The sequence below is a fragment of the Orbicella faveolata genome, unplaced genomic scaffold (assembly GCF_042242905.1).
Source record: "Orbicella faveolata isolate gen_17 unplaced genomic scaffold, um_ofav_v1 contig_48, whole genome shotgun sequence".
Classification (NCBI taxonomy): domain Eukaryota; kingdom Metazoa; phylum Cnidaria; class Anthozoa; order Scleractinia; family Merulinidae; genus Orbicella; species Orbicella faveolata.
This window is the reverse complement of record NW_028301578.1, coordinates 1,842,964-1,859,631: the sequence shown is the minus strand read 5'-3', so window position 1 is coordinate 1,859,631 and position 16,668 is coordinate 1,842,964. Positions and strand designations below refer to the sequence as shown.

Here is a 16,668-nt window from a genome sequence, read left to right as displayed (position 1 = left end):
ATTTGGTTGTTTGAATCTGTATTCAGCCATTCTGTGCCCCTAGGACTGTACAACGAAACATTGTTTAAGTCCAAATGAAATATCTTCAGGAAAATGAAAGGTTATCAAGAAAAAATGTTTAGCTCATACGCTAAGTTTCAAGTTGCAATCTTGACCCAAAATGGATCAAAGGATTCCAAGGGTGTGTCTACTGTCTGTACTTATGATCGTAAGTTACATTTCTTAACTTACAAAAGATTGGCCCCGAAAACAAGACGTTGCAGGAACTGAGAAGCATATCTCTGAAGGCAAAACATTCATGCATAAACAAAGTCGAGCACGCTTCGGAAACTGGGATCTTGGAAGATGGCAAGGTATGGTACTTTAGTAAAATTGAGTCACAGTGGTAGGTAAAGTCTGCATACGAGTCAATTGGCCCATCAGGCCGGAACTTATCCCTGTTTCTGTAGCATGAAGCGACTAGGAGTATTTCTACTCCCCCTGGATGGGATGCTAGTGTAAAATGGGGTTGACAGGCCTGCACGACTCTCAAGCGCGTGTTTTAGCCTTTTATAGTTTGGCTCTCACAAGTATATCTTTGAGCGAACGCCCTCTTTTGTATGAAACGAGGGGCGGATCCTTGTAGATTTCGCTCTGTAATGGTTGTTGTTCTATTAAATGCCATTTTTTCATTAGGATTTGTTTTAGGTTTGGCACTGATGGTTGATATTGTGTGACAAAAGGCAAGATTCGTTTGTTTTCTCTCTGTTTTGGTTGGAGGGCTAGTTTCCTCTCTTCAAAGTTCACTTCAGAGAGGGTTGCTTGAATAAGATTCTCTGGGTAACCTCTCTCAATAAGGTGTGACTTGAAGGTTTTGATTTTCCCTTCAAATATTTTCTTAGAAGAGTTCGTTCTGAGAAGTCTTAAAGCCTCTCCGTTGATGAAACCTTCTTTAACTCCCGGTGGGTGGGATGAAGTAAAGTGTATATATTGGAACGTTTCAGTAGGCTTGAAGTGGGTACGCACATCAAGAACTGAGTCTTTTTTGAATCTATCGCCTTTAGAAATGTTCGTACCCAGGAATGTCGTTTCCGTTTCAGAAACCTCAGCGGTGAATTTTATTGTCGGGTGGTGGTTGTTTGCTTGTTCAATGAACTGTAATATTTCATCCCTGTTTATAGTCCAGAGTGAAAATATGTCGTCTATATATCGTTTCCAGACGAACGGTTGAAATGCGCTTTGGCTTAGGATTTCTGTTTCTACCTTACTCATGAAGATGTTAGCAAATGCTACTGCCATCTTTGTGCCCATGGCCGTGCCATGTATTTGGAGGTAGTTTTTTCCAGCGAACTGGAATGAGTTTTCCTGTGGAATTAGCCTTAGCGATTGTTCTAGTAGTGGTGTTGGGATAGGAGGTTTGTTTACGTAGAATGTTTCGTATGCTCTGCATACTGTTTGGATTCCCTCCTCTCGTGGTATGTTCGTATAGAGGCTCGTTACGTCCATTGAAACAAGTATAACGTCCGCTGGGACTTTCGTTTTTTCTATGAAATTAATGAAGTCTGTTGAATCTTTGAGATAAGACTTCTGTTGTTTTGCAATAGGCTGAAGTAGTTTGTCAACAAATGATGATAATTTCTCTGTTGGACCTTCACACCCTGATATAATTGGTCTACCGACCGGGGTCGGTTTGTGTATTTTAGTAAGGGTGTAGAATTCTGGAATGCGAGGCGGTTTTGGCGTTTCACAAAGCCATTTTTTAGTGATTTCGTCTATGTGGTTTCTACGGTAGAGCTCGTTGATGAGTTGTTCAATGGCATTTAATAGAACAACAACCATTACTGAGCGAAATCTACAAGGATCCGCCCCTCGTTTCATACAAAAGAGGGCGTTCGTTCAAAGATATACTTGTGAGAGCCAAACTATAAAAGGCTAAAACACGCGCTTGAGAGTCGTGCAGGCCTGTCAACCCCATTTTACACAGTGGTAGGTAAAGTCTGCATACGAGTCAATTGGCCCATCAGGCCGGAACTTATCCCTGTTTCTGTAGCATGAAGCGACTAGGAGTATTTCTACTCCCCCTGGATGGGATGCTAGTCCATAGCAGGGTTAACCCCAGGATTAAGTTCGCCAGTACTCATTTATACACCTAGGCAGAGAGAGTAAAGTGTCTTGCTCAAGAACACAACACAATGTCCTCGGCCAGGGCTCAAGTAACAGTGATACAGGGCTTCAAATAATAGAGAACAAAAAATGATGTCACTTAATTGAGAGCTTGATAAGTACCATTTGGATGTTTTTCATTACGGTTACAAGCTGCCATTTAGATTGAATTTTATTTCCTTTTTAATGCACAGCAGCGATAAAACTAAACCATGAATTATTATTAATTCTTTACTCAGACAAATCAAGAGAACGCTTCTTTAGAGATCTCGCCACTGATGGCCAGTAATTTATTGGACACTGTGAGTATGAGTGATGTCATACCCCTCCCGCTCAAACACTGGACTTTGATGACGACACATTACGAGGTAGGAAAAGATATAACTTGAAATGTCAAAAGTACTTCTATAAATAGCAGCTAATAACTGAATCTCGGCTTAAATAAATGTTTTGTTATTCGGAAAGGTCAGTTGTTTTCTCAACTTGACTTAATTATGGTCATTGATATGTTTTCTGACAGCGGATAACAATACTAAAGAACACATTTTGAAAGCTTCTCAAGACGACATTAACTTTTGATCCCGTAGGTTAAGATATTTCAATAACAGAAAGTTTCGTGAAAGGCAAAGACTAAATTTGTCTCATTTTGATTCTGAACCAATTAGCAATTGCAGATGTTTACAACAAAGAAGGTGGTAAGGAATACAGGAACGGAGAGTATGTCAATGCCAATGATTTTTACACTGAAGGAATCAAAGTAGGCTGTCGGGATAAAAACTTGAGCACCATATTGTACACAAACAGAGCGACAGTCCAGTTCCAATTGGGTGAGAATTTGCATTTTTAACAGATTCATTCTTCTCAGAGTTAGAAGTTCTGTTTTACTTCTAAATGTTTATTTACACTGTAAGTTGTTGTTGTTGTTGTTTTAATATTTTTACTAACAGGAAATTATCATGATGTGAAGTATATATGAAATAATTCATATTTTAACTGCGGTCATAGATGAAAGTGAAGAATGATCATCGCAGTAAATTTTTCCAATTTAAGCAATTGGAAAGAAGAAGCCGGAAAGCGAGGTCAATTAATTGAGTTCAATCGTTGAAGCCCTGATTTTTTCAGGCTTCTTCTTTCCAATTGCTTAAATTGGAAAAATTTACTGCGATGATCATACAAAAGTGTATTGTAGTCTTGGAAGTAAATACTTTAATGCTGGCGATTACAAGAAAGCTTTCGAGTGCCGGGAGCTTCATCTTAGTATTGCCAAGGAGGCTGGAGATGAAGGACAGCAAGCACGTGCATATGGTAATCTTGGTCTCGTTCATTTCCAGCTGGGTAATTTGAAGACAGCCATGGAGTATCATCAGCAATGTCTTCGTCTCGCCAAGGATCTTGGAGATAAAGGAGCACAGGAATTTGTGTATGGTTATCTTGGTGACATTCATCGCTCTCTCGGTAATTTGAAGACAGCCATGGAGTACCACCAGCAATGTCTTAGTGCTGCCAAGGATGTTGGAGATAAAGGAGCACAGGGACAGGCATATGGTGATCTTGGTAACATTCATTACTTTCTTGGTGGTTTGGAAAAAGCCAAGGAGTGCTACCAACAATGTCTTAGTATTGCCAAGGATGTTGAAGATAGAGCTGAGGAAGCACGTGTATACTGTAATCTGGGTAACATTTATTCCCGTCAAGGTGATTTGAACACTGGCCTGGAGTACTGCCAGCAATTTCTCAGTATTTCCAAGGACTCTGGACAAAAGGGTCGTCAAGCACTTGCGTACCTTAACCTTGCCAGACTCTACATACAGTTCGATGATTTTTCAAAAGCCGAAGATTGTTTGAAATCCAGTGTGGACGTGTACGATAACATCAGAGATCTTCTTCATTCGCGAGATGACTGCAAAATAAGTGTCCGGAATGAGCATAGAAATGCTTACAATGGATTATGGGCCATTCAGTTATACCGAAACAAGATTATTGAAGCTCTTTCTTCAACTGAGCGAGGACGTGCACAAGCCTTGATGGATCTTCTGAAATCAAAGTATGTCTTGGAAGTGGCCCAGTCGTCATGGTCAGCCGAGAACACTGAATCAATTTTTGACATTTTACGCTACCTTCCGTCACAGACGGTTTTTCTAGCTATTTTGGAGAGCTATATCAATTTCTGAGTGCTAGAGGAAGGGAAAAAAATTCTTTTCAGGCAAACAAAATTAGATGGAAACACATTCCAAGAAAAAGGAATTATCTTCGTGCAGTCTTGGATTGAGGGAGTTTGCCAAAAGCTGAGAAGTGTTAAATGCGAGGATCGTTGCTTGGATGGCCCAACAGATGACGAGGGGCCTGTTCAGAGATCTCAAGAGACAGGATCATTAGATGGCAAGAAAGAAGCTTTAAAGGAACTGTATAATAAGTTCATTGGCCCAATTGCAGACTTATTACATGGTGATGAATTCACCATCGTCCGTGATGGTCCCTTGGCATTTATTCCTTTTTCCGCAGTCATCAACCAACATTCCAGGTACCTTTCTGAGATCTTCAGAATTCGACTGATTCCTTCGTTGACCAGTGTGAAGCTGATGGCGGAGTGTCCTGAGAGCTGCCACAGTAAGACTGGAGCGCTGCTTGTTGGAGATCCGAGGGTGGGTGTCCCAGTCGTCATAAACGGCAGATTCACTAAACTATCGCCACTCCCCTGGGCCAAAAAGGAAGTGGAAATGATCGGTGCGATTCTCAATACTAAGCCTCTTACAGGAGAAAGCCCAACAAAGGCCGCAGTGTTGAGCCGAATAAATTCAGTTGCATTAGTCCACATTGCAGCACATGGTTTTCCTGGAACTAGTGAGATTATTTTGTCTCCTGATCCGGCGTCCTCGTCGGGAGACTTTCTTCTGACGATGAAAGACCTTTTGGATTCAAACTTGCGAGCACGACTGGTTGTCTTGAGCTGTTGCCACACCGGCCGAGGGGAAATTAAGGCTGAAGGTGTGGTTGGTATTGCACGTGCCTTTTTAGGAGCTGGTGCTCGTTCCGTAGTCGTGACATTGTGGGCGATCGATGACAAAGCAACTGAAGAGTTCATGAAACACTTCTACAATCATCTGTCTGAAGGCCAACGCGTCAGCAAGTGTCTCCACCAAGCCAGGAAGCATCTGCGAAAATCCGACGACTTCAATGACGTGAGGTGCTGGGCTCCGTTTGTACTTATTGGAGATGACGTCACAATCAATTTTAACGAAATCAGGTGGGGATCTTACTTGAAAATGATTATTTATTTTTCAAAACACTGCCGTAAAATCACACCTATAGTGAGACGAAATTGTTTGAAAAGTGTACCTGAATGGAGGCACTAAAATATGCATTTTAGAAATGTGCAGATTGGTAGCCATCAAATTAAGTTTAAAAGTTTCAAATTAAGTTCAAGATGCCAATAAAAAGTGGTTAAAGCGGAAACACGTACGTTACCAGCAGAGGACATAAGAATCAAACCTGACACACTTACAGTACCGGTCAAAGGGATTGCAGCATTACACGCGCGTAAAGCGCGTGTACTACACGCACATTACACGCAGTGTCCACGCACCTTACACGTAGTGTCCATGAATACTACACGCAGACTACACGCATTTTACGCGCGTGCAGGTGCTGCAATCCCTTTGACCAGTACTGTACTGTGTTGGCTTTCGTTTTCGTTCCCCCTAGCTTATTTCTTGTTCTTTTGAATTGTTGGGATAAAGTAACTTATTTCTGATTACGAAAAAAAAAAGTACATTAAAAGGCGCAAATTTCTTGTCTTGTCTTAGTAGGATGACAGCCTCAGTCGAAGAAGCGTCGTCTTGTGATTCCTCTTGTGATGTTTGAGCCATGTAAGAAAACCTCCTCCACGATGGTGAGTTGACTCAGTTTGCTCTTCTTACATTCAAGCTTTGATTTTCTTTCAGGTGACATTTAAAAGGAAAAGGCTTATTTTCGGTTCACTTTTGTAAAAGCCACCATGCATGCTCATGAGTTTTGTATTCCAGTGATCGTTGTACAAGTTTGCAACCTTTGACTTTCGACTGTGTTTCCGATTGCTGTTGAAGATCATGTGGCAATGGCTTGTGTTAACCTTACACTGTTTTATTTCTTAGTTTGCAAGTTAGAGTGATTCTGCTCTGCTTAATTTATTCTTATCTTTTTTTTCTTAGTGCAAGACGTTTGTCATCAACTTGGAAGTTAACTTCTCATAAAGTGGTTGCATCCATGCCAGACAAAGTTAAAAGGAGCAATGCTTCCCGCGATTTTAAATTGCTTGTAAATATCGCGCTTATCATAAAAATGTTGGATGTTTTAGAAGAAAAAATGAGCTATTTAGATATTTAGGTTGACATTTCATTTTATTGTCCAAACGTATTTCCCTACTTTTAGGAAAAATACAGTAACAGAGTTGGAATGTACAATTATTTAATTAATGTCAAGCTTTTTAAGTATAAAGGCGATATGAAAATGAAGCCATGTTGTCATTATTTTGTTTCAAAAGCCGTTTTTCGAAAAAGTGGTATTCCCTCGGGAATAATGTATTCTCTACTAAAACTTAACCTTTTGTGATGATGGTTTTACATGTAAATTGTTGTTGAACCATGTTTTATAATAATCCAGAGAACTAAGTATTCTCGCATTTCAAGTTGAAACGTTTTACAGAGATGAAGATTTTCAATACTCGATGAAATTTCCAATATATCCGACTGGGACTTTGCGCCCATAATAGAACCCTTTCCGTAAGTTGAGATAAAAAGTTTTCACTGTTAGCTTTCTGCATAAGTATTCTAGATTGCTCAATTTAGACATGATAATTACATGTAAATACTTCTGATTTGTGTTCAGAAAATGAATAAGTCTCACTGGAGCAGCTTTATCATGACTGTCTCCAAAAATGAAAACAAGAGTAATCACAGGCGCTTAATCAGTGTAATTACAAATAGTGTATTAATTAACCAATCAGATCACCGTATAGCAATAGTTTTTTGGTGAATGGCGGAACTGAGGTCAGGCCAACACTTGATTGTCTCCTGGAGGACCAGGCTGACTTTAATTTTTGTATTTTTTACAGGTTTGACTCTGTGTAACCAGTTATAGAGATGAACAATTTTAAGTCTTGTAGTTTATAAAATAAAGTAAATGAAAATGTCAAACCTGTTAACAGTGCTGTTATTTGAAGTGCTTGCTGCTCAAGTAATTGCTAAAGAGAGGCAATTTTAGAAAACCAGGTGTAATAAGGCACACTCTAAAAGCCGTACTTCTATTTAACAAAAAGATTATGAACTCGAGATTTCTATCGCGTGATAGTTGACGAAGGTGCAACCCAAGTCAACTATCACGCATACAAATCAAGAGCGAATAATCTAATTGTTTTAGTATGAATCTACTAGTCGTTCAAACCTAAATCAGCCAGCAAAAACTTAATAAGGCTTACCACCTGCTTATCTTTTCATTTCCAGTTTAAAACTGTGGGTACATCATAAATGCTAAATTTATTATTTTTTTTTTTGTCTATACATCTTACCCAAACAACCTTGTTGGATTACCCTAATCAGATTCTACTGAAATGCCCCAACCTCAAGAGGCTTTAATTAACACAAAAATGCTCTTGCACGACCTGCGTGCCCATGTTTCACGTATTCATGGCAAATCAAGAGTCCCTGTTCCTTCACATCGTGACCCAAGCATGAGGTAGTGCCAATATCATGAAGCTGTTGAGTCAAAATGTTGTCAAAGCCATACTCTATTGTTTGTGAGGCAAATTCTTTTTCCAAAACCCAAGACGTAGCAACTTCAAGGAGATGGGTTTGCAATGACACTCATCACCGTCCGCAATACGTAAAGGAGATTTATGGCGTGACAGCATCGACGCAGGACTTTCGTGATCATATTCTGACAGTAATGTCTATTCAGATCAGTCACCATTTTGTTCTTATATCCTTGCCACTGCATCAGTAGTCAGGAAACTGTAGTAGAAACTTTCTGTTGCTGTTCTAAAGGTTGTAATGCTCGTTAAGATAATCTAATACTGCCGCTGTGCTTTTAAGCTCACTGAACACTCTTCTGTCTGTTAAGAAAAACGAAAAAACACAACCACAAATGAAACGTGTATTGTAGAGCACTTTTCACTTCAATCAGTGTCATTGTCATATTATGCAAATGTCTACAGAGTAGATGTGCAGTATGTGTCTGTGCTTTTTTCTAACCTGCTTTAGTGGTGACTTTTTCCAACATGTACATCAAATGATGGTGAAAGCAGGAAAATGGGGTGCCAACAGAAAGAGCAATATTAACCTGCAGTGTTACAGTAAATAGCAAACAATATGTTAAAGTAAAAAACAAACAATTCATCAGAAATCAAGCTTTTTTATCCTTCTACTGTGCAAAATAATAACTAACAAGAATTCTTTATCTGGCATATTGCTGTTTCACAGAGGGCAGCTAAGAAAGGTGCAACGTATCCAACTTATAACAGGCTGATTTAGCAACAGAACAGGAACGTCAGATGACCACTGCAGGGCACGTGGAATAACCTGGATTCTGTTCTAATTTGACCATATTTGGGTATTTGTACTGCACGTGCTGTTGTCAAGCGATGTTCCCGTACTGCACGTGCTGTCGTCAAGCGATGTTCCCGTTCTCTAAATGAACGTAATGTCCTGCACACCTGTACTTCCAGGGGGGCTCCCACATGAAAAGGTCGGGGATACTTGTCGGTAACGGAGACCAATGTGGGCGTGGCTTGAGCTTTCTTCACCCCTAAAAGATACCACTTAAAACGAAATAGGCTCAATTAGCGGCCACTGTTCCAGAAAGAAGCCCATGCTAATAGACTAGACTCGAGAAACCAGCAGAAATCGAGTCAAAAATGGAAACAAGTACATTTCATTTATTATAATTTCTTGGAGTGCACCCTAAAAAAATACTTTGACATGTAAAAATAGTGGCGTTTCGTCATTATCACCCTATACGAGACCAGAATCCTTGATTTAAGCCCCTTAGCGAGACAACAAGCATCCTTAACCTTTTCACATGAGAATCCAACCCCTGGGCCTGTACTGCTCATTAAGCGTTTTGTTTAGCAACCTTCTCATAGGTGTAGACTTTGTCCATGCGGTTCACAAACCAGCTCCTTAACAACATACAAATGTATGCCATCCTGTGCAAAGAACAGAGATGGATGGCTTGATTTTTTTGACTGCGTTAAGCTGGTTCAGTGAGCTTTCAGAACAGCTGAGTAACAATGTCAAAATTCTCACAAGGTAAATTAAATGACATGGACGTATAAAACATTTGACCAGATGTATGAATATTTGAATAGCTCCATCCAATCTCTAAAACTTACCCAATCTGTCACACACTGCAGGGGGGTACAGTCATATCCTGCATACATGGCTGGGTTGTTTAATATTCCCCTGGCAGCCATGACACCTGTAGTTAGTTTCATACAAAAGCACAAGAACAACATGTCAATGTACAGTTATTTTCATACAACAGAGTGAGAAAACAGACTTGGGCCTGCAATGCATATATTAAAGATCCTTTGACACTAAATGTACTAGATATTTGATATGAAATAATACTAAATTACTGATAAAATTAACTAGCATGGTACATATAGGTCCAAAATGCTCTCACAGAGCTAACTAGTTTAAACACCCACTAAAATTAAGTCATATGCGACTTGTGCTTACATTCATCAACTCTCATGCAAATGCCTGTACATCAGTCTTTCCAAAAAGTGCAAAACAGTTTACCATTGACTCCAGTTACTTGATGGACAGTTCTGACATCGGATTCACACTTGATGTCCCCATTGGCCACGACAGGGATGGATAAACTTTCTTTAACCTGCAATGAGGACACAGGATAGTTTTTTAAGCCCAGTAAGATGTAGAGAAGGTTAGTCAAAGAATAACACACACAGATTTGGTAAGAACTTGTAACAACCACCTTGTACAGCATAATTACAAGTACATTAAAGTACTACTTGATAGCTTTCATTTGAATAGTCACACACTAGGGCTCCAACCATAGGCTTACAAGATAGAACCACATTGTGCAGCATACATGAAAATTCTAATTTGCTGCATGAATGAACAACATTGTGACAGTCAGCAAAAATTTTCCAAGCCAGATATGCAAGTTCCCTATGGACCCTTCAGTGGTTCTTACACCCTCACCCCCCCCCCCCCCAACTCCTCTCCACCCTAGAAAATATTAATAATAATTATTATTAATCAAAATGACCGAGAAAATTACTTCATTGTGATTAGCTGAGTGCAGCCAATTTATCTTTAGTTTCCAATTTACATTACAGGCACGTTCATAATTTCCTTGGTCATCTTTTGAGTAATTGTATAGAAGTCCATTGACAAGTAATTAAGGATTTACACTACTTGTGATGTTTGAAATCCTTTCAAATTGCATTAGCCTAAAAGGCTCATGCAATTTTCAAAGAATTCTCAAATACATGTACCACTTGACGTGTAAATCATTGATAAATTAAAATTGCACTCCCATTCATGCAATTATGCATACTTATTTTCTATTCAATACCAGTCTAATAGTGTCCCAGTTGGCTGGTTCACCTCTCTGTTTGGTTGTTCTACCGTGTACAGTTATCCAGGCCACACCAGCCTTTTCAGCTTGTTGACAAAGCTGAACTGTTTTCCTGACAAAGATAACAAAACAAAATGTCAAGCCTGTATATTTTGCCGAGAAATGTTACTCTGCAGTAATTTTCTACATGCAGAAGGTTGGTACGAAACGTCTGTGTTTGAGACTAGTGGCCCATCATGCTGGAGCCCCACTTTCTGTAGCATTAAGGGACTAAGAATATTTCAACTATACTATACCCCTGAATGGTATGCTAGTCCATCACACGGCCACCTGCAGCATTAAATCTGCCAGTACCTATTTCTATACGCCTTGTTAAAGAGAGGCACTGTGAGAGTAAAGTGTCTTGCCCAAAAACACAACATACACTGTACATGTAATGACCCTGGCAACTGCTGGAACACAAACTGATTGATCCTGAGTTCAACACATTAACCACTAGGCCGCCACAACCCCCATGACCCAGCAGGCTTGAAATAAAATTTAAGCTATTTTAGCTGACCTGAGTTTTAAAGGTAACCAAGAATTTCTTTAAAAGCTATTTTATGGTACAATTTCATTGTTCCCAGGGTCTCTCTTCTTTCCAAGATGAGAGACTCTGGGAATGAGGTTTCAGTGTACCTTGCATCGTCATGTATTCTGATCTTGATTGACACAGGCAGTCCTGGAACTCGCGACACAGTCTGTCTCACAATGTCCTTTATTAATGCTGGTGTTCTGATTAATTTGGCACCATACCCTTCTTGCATGGCCCACCTGGAATAAATAAAAAATATTCTAGGTACCATTCTGTAGACTTTGTCCGACATCATATTTACATGCATGGTGCTACAAGGATTGAAGACTGTTTTGCTATCAGTTTAAAAAAAAAATACCAAACTACGTGGTTTCTTAAGCTTAGCAACACAGATTTACTTTCGAATTTATTTCTACAAAAGTTATCCTACCTGTGCATGTACCAGTAGGTAACCGCTTGCAAGAAAAACTGAACTTATGTCAACTATGCAGACAAGGTAGATATTAATAAATAAAATAACAAAGCCAATTATAATTCATGTCATACTGTAGGTGTGGCAAATAGTACCTAAGAAATCTTGAGTCTTGGAAACTTTAGACCTTATCTCAAAATCATAGAATCCTTACTGATGAGTTACAAAGTCTTGTTTTCGTAGCTTTCTTTAACTGAGTCTAAAATCGTTTTGGTGACTAATGAAATGGAATTTAACCATTATCTAATACCGTCTAATAATCTTAAATGTTCCAAATCACCTTTGAGGGCAGCCACAATTGAGGTCAACACCATCAACAAACCTAAGAGAAAAAGGAATTCATCATAAATAATAATTATATTATTCTAGGAATAAAGACTAGTGCTCAGGCTGAATATCTGATGGCTAATACAAGTACATGTTATAGCAGAGACTTAAGTTCAGATTTGTTCAACTCACGGTGATACAATTTCAGCAGCATCAGCAAATTCTTTTGGGTTGCTTGCAGCAAACTGAACAACCAATGGACGATCACCTACAAGTACAGATTGACATGATAAACATATTTCTAAGTTGAAAGAATATCCAACTCAATAATTTTGCAAATAAATGCTGAAAAAAGAGTTGTTGGTATTATGGTATTATATTCCTGTTTTCTATGAATAAATCCAATAATTTGTTTGTTGTTATCTCAGTTACAATATGTTTTGATGCCATCTCAGCCCAGCTAGGACATAAGGGGCCCTACAAACAATGATTACCAGTACATCAAGTTGTACATCTAACAAATATTAATAATTATTATTTAATAATGTCACTTTGACATTATTTTATTTTATTATATGGCTGTGCCTCACAAGGACTGGGAACTATCAAATTCACCAATTTGATCGGCTAAAATGGATATTGACTGCAGCCTAGATTTTCCCATCTGGACCGGCATCTAGACTGGTTACATTTTGTGGTGAAAAAGTTGGAAACTAAAATTGCACAAAAAGGAAGATGCCATTGTATGGGTCGTGTCAGTTCGTGCATATTGGACAACCCTCAGCTTAGTCAGTCTGTATGGGAGAATCTTGACTTTGGTCATGTGTACAGAACTCACTGTGTTCAGTCTGTACTGACACAAACTCGGTTAAGATTCTCCGATACAGACCTCCTGTTCCATTAATAAGAACTAAATAACTATAAAATATACATGTACCTGAATTAGTGGTAAATTCCATGTCTCTGGCTTTAACTGACTTAACAAATGAGTCAGAGATTATCATTGGAGTGTATGCCAAGTCACATCCATACCTGCATTCAATCAAATCAGTAAATTTTAATGTTCATGAAATAACATCTGGAAATCAAGGCAAGATCAGCCCATTGACACTGCAGTTTAGACCACTTCCAACAATGACATGATGTACATGTACATGATTCTGCAAAAACGAGAGACTCGCCAAGGAAAAATCTGCAGAGTGTAAACAGACAGTATATTGGGGTGCCAATACTATTTGATGGAGGGATAGACTGAAGGACTACCAGACTGACAGAAGGACGGACTATCGGATGGACAGCTGGATGGACAGACGGACACTGATACAAGAAATTTTGAAATTCAGACAAGCAACAAATGAACCCCTCCTGACAGGGCCTCATCCTAACTAGTTTTTCATCATATGTTTTTAAAGTTACCTTCTCACCAAGGACCGAAAAGGTAGCCTGAAACAGTACAGAAAAAAACCTGCATTTCATTAATAAGCTTATACAGTTGTATCTGACCTGAGGAATTCTTTATATCATACCGGAAACAACAATTGGCAAGTAGATTAAATCACAAAATTCAAAAGTTGTATTATGAGGAGAAGATAAAACATTTGATTATTTTCTCTTGAAAATCACCAGCATACCGCTGTTGTTTTGTAATTTAAAACCTCATAGGCCAAAGTTAAAATGTACTGCAGCTGAAATTATGCACAAGCTAATACTCATTATTAAATTCTCAGCCTTGGATAATGCAATTCTAGCTTTCTGATTGGTTCACTAGATCTCGGTTACCAGCCATTATACCTGCGTTTGACCTTACATGGAAATGAAAGCGGCAAATGCCGCTTGGCATGAGCTTTTTTGTGGGAAGCAAAGTTTCTTTAACAAAATAATGGATGAAAAAAGCAGATTCGGTGAGCTATCTACAGAAGAAATACAGGAAATTATGTACAATGTTGTCCCAGTAACAACAAAAAAGCCACAAAGTTTGAGATGATTTAAATAACGGTACGTATATGTTAAGTTTCCCTTAAAAGTTGCAAAATCAAATATGACTGTCAAAATTTTACGCATTCATGAAGATTATGTAACAAAAACAATGTTTACCATAACAGAATGGCTTGCTAGTCGTGGTGGCACCAAATTTTTGAAACCGATATAAGAAATGTCAAAAGAAGAGAGGACAACCTACAGAGGACAACCTAGTTTCATCTCAGTCTCTTTTTCGGCCGACGAGGACGAGAGAATCAATGACAGCTAGCGCCAGCAATTCTGTCCTTGTGAAAAACACCTCAAGGAGTTGAGTGTTTTGAGCTGAACCGGAGCAAGCCCGGTTCTTTACTTGCCACAAAAAACCATCAGGGTGGCCTTGAAGATTCTGAAGATGAATCTGATGCTAAGATAGTTTCTGTCCCTGACTCTGAATCTGGCCAACAATGAGCTGAGACCACACATACAGCTCAAAATGCCAAGGCTTTCAAAGCCAGGGAATCCGAAAGAAGTCTTGTCGAGAACAATTTTGGCACAACGTCTGTGTCACATGGCGATCAAAGTTTTCCGCAGCATTATTACAACGGCAATGTGCAGGTGCACAATCATTCGGCTCTTCTCCATGACTCGAGCTTGAACGCTTTTCAAACTTTCTGACCAGGGTTATATCGCCTTCATTTGATGGACGTTCGTTGAATTCTAATTGATTGTAATTTCATTCAGCAAATTCGCTTGATTCGCTTTCAAATTTTTCATTCAACTAATTTTACAAACGGCGCGCATGTCATGTGATTTCCCACTTGTTGTTTTTGCCACATCGACTTCCGGTCGTTTTGCAAAATTAAAATCCAATAAAATTAAGCTATATTTCCAAGAATACAAACGCACCGAAGTTAATAAAACAATTATTCTATTCGCGCTTGTTGGATATGAGATTGGTTATAGCCAACTCGGCCCTACGGACCTCGTTGGCTATTTACCATCTCATATCCAACGCGCGCTCATGGAATAATTGTTAAGTATCAATGTTCAATACCTCATTTCAATTTTTCGCGAACTGAAGTTTAGCTACTTACTTTGAATACCTGACCATTGGCGCACATATCCGCACGATCTCTCGTTCCTCGAAGAGTTCTAAAGGCTTCTTAAAGTTAAAAACACTGTCTTCCTCACTTTCTTCATCTGCGTCCGCCATGATTACTATCACCCAGCTTGCACTTCGTGCATCGTAGATGTGCAGTTCTTATCGTAGTTTGAGCGTCGTGCGCACTTCCTTGGATCAGCTTGGAAATCATCCATGTTTCAAGTGTTTTGTCTTGACTAGAAGAAGAGACTTACAGGAACAGATTAGAAGCCAGCATGGCTGATCTTCCGGCAGGATACTATAGGATAGAGCTAAACAGAACCGTCTGGGAAGTGCCTGAGAAGTATCAAGATCTCAGTCCGATTGGAACTGGTGCATACGGACAAGTGTGGTAAGCTAAAAAGTCTAGTTTAGAGTAGTGTTCGTGCTCTTTTACACGTTATCCAAAATTTATGGTGCGATTTGTAGCTTGTTTTCTCTATTGCTTTTCTTGTGTTCCGGATTTCCGCCGAAGTAGGTTTTCCTCGGCTTTGCTTCATTGCACGCACAGGAGAATCGCAATTCCAAAGGTTGAACTCACTTTTAATTTGAAACCTCGATCAAGTGTTTATCCTTGCCAAGTGGGGTTTCATAATGTTAATAAATGCTTCGCAGCTGTAGGCTTACAGAAATACAACTAGCTATCGTGATATAGTACCTTTTACATCTCTTTCTTAATGTAAATATATGGCTTAAAAATCGCGATTGATACGTCGATTTGGACTTGTCTTCGGTAAGTAATTAGGCATTAATCAGATTTAGCTTAATTAAACAAACAGTTTTAAAAAGTACAACATGAAAGTACATATAGGGGTTAACAATTGGTCTGGACTTCGAGTCGCTCTGTTATTGTACAAGTGCCTTGTTTAACCACAAATATGATTACAGACAGACTTAGTTGACAAAAAGTCATGTTTTACCAACTACATGTTCAGGGTTCCAGATATGTTTCGATAAGAAGGGTTTTGATAAAGCAGGGTTTCGATAACAAACTCCAATGGGTCAATTCCCACTGCTCCCACCAAATCATGATAAATTTTCTATTAATTTGCTGGGTCATGTAGCTGACCTTGTCAGGTTTTTGACCTGAGACCCCTTGCCTATCTAGAACACTGCATGTCATCATATAAATGTATAAGTGTAACAAAATTCAGAAAAAGCAACCATTAATTTCATGGCACTGCAAATTACAGTAGTGAGTTTTTTAAAATAATTTTGCAACAAATGTTGCAAGAAAATTGCCTCGTAAAGTAACATACCTGAAATAAGCATGTCTTGCAATGTATTCATCGCTTCAAGCATTGTACTTGTAAACTAGGAAGTTCTGAGCTGTACTTTTTGCAGTGATTACAGCAACACTGTATCGGACATTTTTTATGTTGACTACTTGGGTGTTTGATATATATACAGCATTCCCTGTGATTTTTTTTTCAGCAGAGGAAAAAAACTTGTGAGACAAGGTGTACAAACCATTGTCTGGTGTAGAAATATACAGCACCAGTCAAAGGGATTGCAGCATTACACACCCGTAAA

General features: G+C 39.0%; 3 protein-coding genes across 7 annotated transcripts in view; 1 reads left to right on the top strand and 2 right to left on the bottom strand.

The window, feature by feature from the left end:
* Positions 1–503: 503 nt before the first annotated feature.
* LOC149095903 (uncharacterized) lies at positions 504–1,947 on the bottom strand. Its single transcript, XM_089281305.1, has one exon. It carries the CDS (start codon positions 1,855–1,857, stop codon positions 550–552), a length of 1,308 nt encoding a protein of 435 aa, XP_089137431.1. The 5' UTR covers positions 1,858–1,947; the 3' UTR covers positions 504–549.
* A 4,552-nt stretch (positions 1,948–6,499) lies between these two features.
* LOC110068925 (tRNA-dihydrouridine(20a/20b) synthase [NAD(P)+]-like) lies at positions 6,500–15,248 on the bottom strand. 5 transcript variants are annotated; one of them, XM_020776344.2, is made up of 12 exons: positions 15,089–15,247; positions 13,452–13,478; positions 12,973–13,067; positions 12,228–12,303; positions 12,049–12,090; positions 11,401–11,535; positions 10,720–10,834; positions 9,918–10,011; positions 9,506–9,591; positions 8,828–8,932; positions 8,367–8,454; positions 6,500–8,227 (listed from the first exon to the last, which is right to left on the bottom strand). In XM_020776344.2, the coding sequence occupies exons 1-12, from the start codon at positions 15,205–15,207 to the stop codon at positions 8,154–8,156; spliced, it is 1,056 nt and encodes a 351-aa protein (XP_020632003.1). In that variant the 5' UTR covers positions 15,208–15,247; the 3' UTR covers positions 6,500–8,153. The 5 variants fall into 5 exon arrangements, 4 of the variants coding, with proteins under 4 accessions (XP_020632003.1, XP_089137084.1, XP_089137083.1 ...); XM_089280958.1 differs by having other exon boundaries at positions 13,452–13,500; positions 15,089–15,191; XR_016204505.1 differs by lacking the exon at positions 8,828–8,932 and adding an exon at positions 9,185–9,319 and having other exon boundaries at positions 8,176–8,227; positions 15,089–15,248.
* Positions 15,247–16,668, top strand: part of LOC110068927 (mitogen-activated protein kinase 14-like) — a 22,372-nt gene continuing 20,950 nt past the window's right edge. The window contains exon 1 of the mRNA XM_089280956.1: positions 15,247–15,487. Within this exon, the coding sequence (XP_089137082.1) occupies positions 15,372–15,487 (116 nt within the window). The 5' untranslated portion in view covers positions 15,247–15,371. The remainder of the gene's footprint in view (positions 15,488–16,668) is intronic.

Coding starts and splice junctions, on each gene's coding strand:
- LOC149095903 (XM_089281305.1), bottom strand. CDS start 1,857: ATGAAACGAGGGGCGGATCCTTGTAGATTTCGCTCAGTAATGGTTGTT.
- LOC110068925 (XM_020776344.2), bottom strand. CDS start 15,207: ATGGCGGACGCAGATGAAGAAAGTGAGGAAGACAGTGTTTTTAACTTT. Junction 13,479..15,088: donor CCAATGGTCAGGTATTCAAA/GTAAGTAGCTAA, acceptor GTACTGTTTCAG/GCTACCTTTTCGGTCCTTGG. Junction 8,228..8,366: donor AAAAGTCACCACTAAAGCAG/GTTAGAAAAAAG, acceptor TTTTCTTAACAG/ACAGAAGAGTGTTCAGTGAG.